The sequence below is a fragment of the Crocuta crocuta genome, unplaced genomic scaffold, assembly GCF_008692635.1.
Source record: "Crocuta crocuta isolate KB4526 unplaced genomic scaffold, BGI_CrCroc_1.0 scaffold13, whole genome shotgun sequence".
NCBI lineage: Eukaryota > Metazoa > Chordata > Mammalia > Carnivora > Hyaenidae > Crocuta > Crocuta crocuta.
In genome coordinates, this window is record NW_027530007.1 from 8,830,253 (window position 1) to 8,833,694 (window position 3,442).

Sequence of the window (3,442 nt, forward strand, 5' to 3'; positions counted from 1 at the left end):
AGGCGAGCGCGGGCCGCTCCCTGCGCTCAGACTCGGCCTGGGCGGGGCGGCGGGCAGCCTTCAGGGTCCGGAGCCCTCGTTCCGGGGGAACGGGAGAGGGGCGTGTGGCCCAAAGGGGGAGTCAGGGGCTGGCGCGAGAGCCTTCCTTAAGGGGAGCCCTAGGTCCCAAGGTGGAGGAAGGCTGCCCCAGCTCCTCCCGAGTGGATAGTGAGCTCTTGGCCGCCTTCTGCCCCACCCCCTGCCTCAGACCTACCTGTGTGGGTGAGGGGCAGGTGGAACGCGCCAGTCTGGGAACGAATACTGCAGGGAAAACACCCCCAGAGTGTCACCCTGCGGAGCTTGGGGCTTGAGAAGGGGGGTCTCAGTGTGGCAGGCAGGGGACGGGCAGCCTGCCGCAGGGGCGGTGGCCGCGGAGGGCAGTGCAGGGTGGAAAGAGGAGGGGGAGTAGGCCCCCGGGTGATTGCCTTGTGCTGCAGGGACACGTTCTGCTCACCTGCCAAGTCACAGGCACCCTGGGTGAGAGCAGCCTCGGGGCAGCAGAGGACTCCGCCAAGTCACACGGGTGGAGGAGCTGGGTGTCTAGGGAGGAGGGAGACGGTCGGACCAAACTGGGGTCCTGGCTCCCAGACAGTTGCCCTCTGCCCCCTGGAGCTGCCTGAGGGTTCCCTGTCTCTCCCCCTTCCCCCCGCAGGGCCTGGGGGAGTCCTGGGGAGGGAGGCGCTTGGCCCAGCCGCTAACAGGGCTGGCCTTCCTCTCGTTCAGCTGAGGTGTGTCCTGAGGGGGACTGCACATGCGTCCAGCCCGAGTTCCACTGTGGAGACCCCCAGTGCAGCACCTGCAAGCACCACCCCTGCCCGCCCGGCCAGGAGGCTCGGCCGACCGGTAAGTCGCTGGCAGCTGTGGCCAGAGCAGGTCAGGGGGTTTGAGCAGGGCCGAGCCAGGGCTCATGGGAGCAGCTGTGCACAAGTGGTGTGTGGGTGTGGAAGGAACATGCGTGTGTGGAGGGTACAGACGTGTCCTCTGGGCAGGCAAGCACTAGTCTCCCGTCCTGCAAACCCAGGTGGGTGGGGCCGCTCCCCGATCGCTGCTGCAGCCGCAGCCCAGATATGAGCCCCAGCATGCATGGGGCTCCGGGGATCCTTCCCTGTCACAGCCTGGGTTTCTCCATCCAGAGAGGGTCCTCCGCAGACAGGATGTGGGGAGCGGTACAGGTGTCCAGGGTCTGCCCGGCCCTTGGGCCCTGGCTCTGACTATGCCCAGTCCCGCACCTCCCCTGAGCGTCCGTGTGGGGACAGTCCTGACTGAGCGAGGCCTGCCCCTGTTGCCCTGTCTGGGGGTCAACCCCTTGCCTGGAGGGAGCAGCTCAGATCCTCCTGGGGCCTGTTTACCGTAGTGTGGACTGGGGTGTTGTGAGGTGGATAGGGCAGGGTCCAGGGCCAGCTGGGCCACGAGCCTCGCGTCCTTTCTCTGGGACCCACACTGGCCTCTTTGCCCTCGAGGCTACTGGACCAGGCACAAGGTCCGTCCTGGTTTTTGCTTGGTGTCTGCTTCCAGTCCCCTCCACCCCCCTCCCCGCCTCCCCCACCGGGCCCCTCCCCCTGCAGCCTCCAGGGGGCGGCCCGTGCCCTCCCCTCTGGCCCCCCTCTGGCCGTGCACCCCACAGCTCTCCTCTCCCAGATCCCGCCATTCAGCTTAGGGTCACAGCCTTGAGGGCCCCCCAAGTCTGCGTCCCCCGCAGATGCCTGCCCTGGAATGGGGCACACGTGGGCAGTGATTTATGCCGGGTCCTGGTCTTGTAGGCGTCAGAGACCTCTGTCCAATGGAGAAGGTGTGTGTGGGTCACGCTGCCGTGGCCCCAGCTGGATCCCATCCCATCTACCCCAGCCAACCGGCTGTCTGTCTGTCTCCAGGGAATTTCAATTTCGGCTTTGAGTGTGTCGACTGTGTCGCAGGGACCTTCTCTGGGGGCCACGAGGGTCGCTGCAAGCCCTGGGCAGAGTGAGTCCTGGTGGGACCTGCGGGTGGCGGGAGGTCCCCGAGGGAGGGGGCTCTCCTGTCCTTCTTGGTGCGGTGGCCCACACACTCAGGACAGCAGCCACGCGGAGGGGCTGCCCCGGTGGCGGGGGGCTGACTGAGGGCTCCGTGTCCATGTGTCCCAGCTGCTCCCAGTTTGGGCTTCCCACCGCGTTCCCTGGGAACAAGACACACAATGCCGTGTGCAGCCTGGGGCTGCTGCCCGCTGAGCCACAGGACCCGCTGACCGCCGCCCTCCTTACCATGGCCGCCTGCGTCCTAGTCCTGACCGCCGCCCAGCTCGGCCTGCACATCTGGCAGCTGAGGAGGCAGCGCGTGTGGCCCCCAGGTCAGTTGTGCCCTCCCTCGGGTGGGGGAGGTAGGCCCGGGGCTTGCCCGGTGACCGAAGCCCCTCCGCAGAGACCCAGCCGCTGCTGGAGGCAGGCCCGCCCGCCGAGGACGCCCGCAGCTGCCAGTTCCCTGAGGAGGAGCGCGGGGAGCAGCTCCCCGAGGACAAGGGCCAGCCGAGGGATCTGTGGGTGTGAGCCCTGGCTGTCCTCTGCCACAGTGGACCCAGAGCTGGACCCTCCCGGGGAAGCGGCCCAGGCTGACCCTCGGGAGCTAGGGCACTGCACCCTGCTGTGGGCCCCCAGCCCAGGGCCCGGCCCCGCTCCCCTCGATGGCGGAAGTGGGTGTGGGTGGTGACAGTGACCGGTCCTCCAGAACATGCAGAAGAGGCAGCAGCTGTGGCCAGACTCCGCGGGAGATACAGACACGGCCACATCTGCCTCCCTCCCTCCCTCCCTGGCCCTGTTGGGGTGGGTCTGTGGGCCCCCGGCTCCCAGGACAGGAAGCCATGCCCAGTGCAGGACCCAGCTGCAGGCCGTGCTCAATAAACACTTGTCCAGTGACCCGAGCGGACTTGTTCTGGGATGGGGGGGACAGGGAGACGAGGCTGGGGGTGGGGCCATTCCGGCGTGTCGTTCCGGCACAAGCACTTAGCCTGCTAAGGGACTTGGAAGGCTTCCTGGAGGAGGGGCACCATGAGGGACACTTGCCCTCTGTGCCTCTTTGCTGCCCCGTCCACAGCCCCTCCCCTGGTGGTCAGCGCCCCTGGCACGCTGGGACAGCTGGGCTCTGTGTCCAGTCTCTGGGTCACTGCTGCTCCGGACTCTGGGCAGGTCACACAGCCTGCTGGCTCCCGTGGGGGGCTTGTATTTGTGTCGTTCCGGCCCCGAGTCCAGGGCGAGGTCAGCTCCAAGCCCTGCGGCCTGCCTTCACCACCTCCCAAGATCCTGCTCCCTCGGGCCTGGTTCCCGGCTCCCAACCAGTGGAGGTGAGCACCCTTCTCCCAGCCTCCCGGCAGGGCGGCCACCTGGCAAGTTTGATAAGGATTCCTTAAAAAAAAAAAAAAAAAAAAAAAAAAAAG

The 3,442-nt window shown here is 66.9% G+C and overlaps 1 protein-coding gene across 1 annotated transcript; it reads left to right on the forward strand.

Moving 5' to 3' along the window:
• The first annotated feature begins 767 nt into the window (after positions 1–767).
• On the forward strand, positions 768–2,649 carry TNFRSF18 (TNF receptor superfamily member 18). The gene is made up of 5 exons (XM_077763773.1): positions 768–882; positions 1,800–1,828; positions 1,911–1,998; positions 2,160–2,362; positions 2,434–2,649. Exons 1-5 carry the CDS (start codon positions 791–793, stop codon positions 2,556–2,558), a joined length of 537 nt encoding a protein of 178 aa, XP_077619899.1. The 5' UTR covers positions 768–790; the 3' UTR covers positions 2,559–2,649.
• Positions 2,650–3,442: the final 793 nt, after the last annotated feature.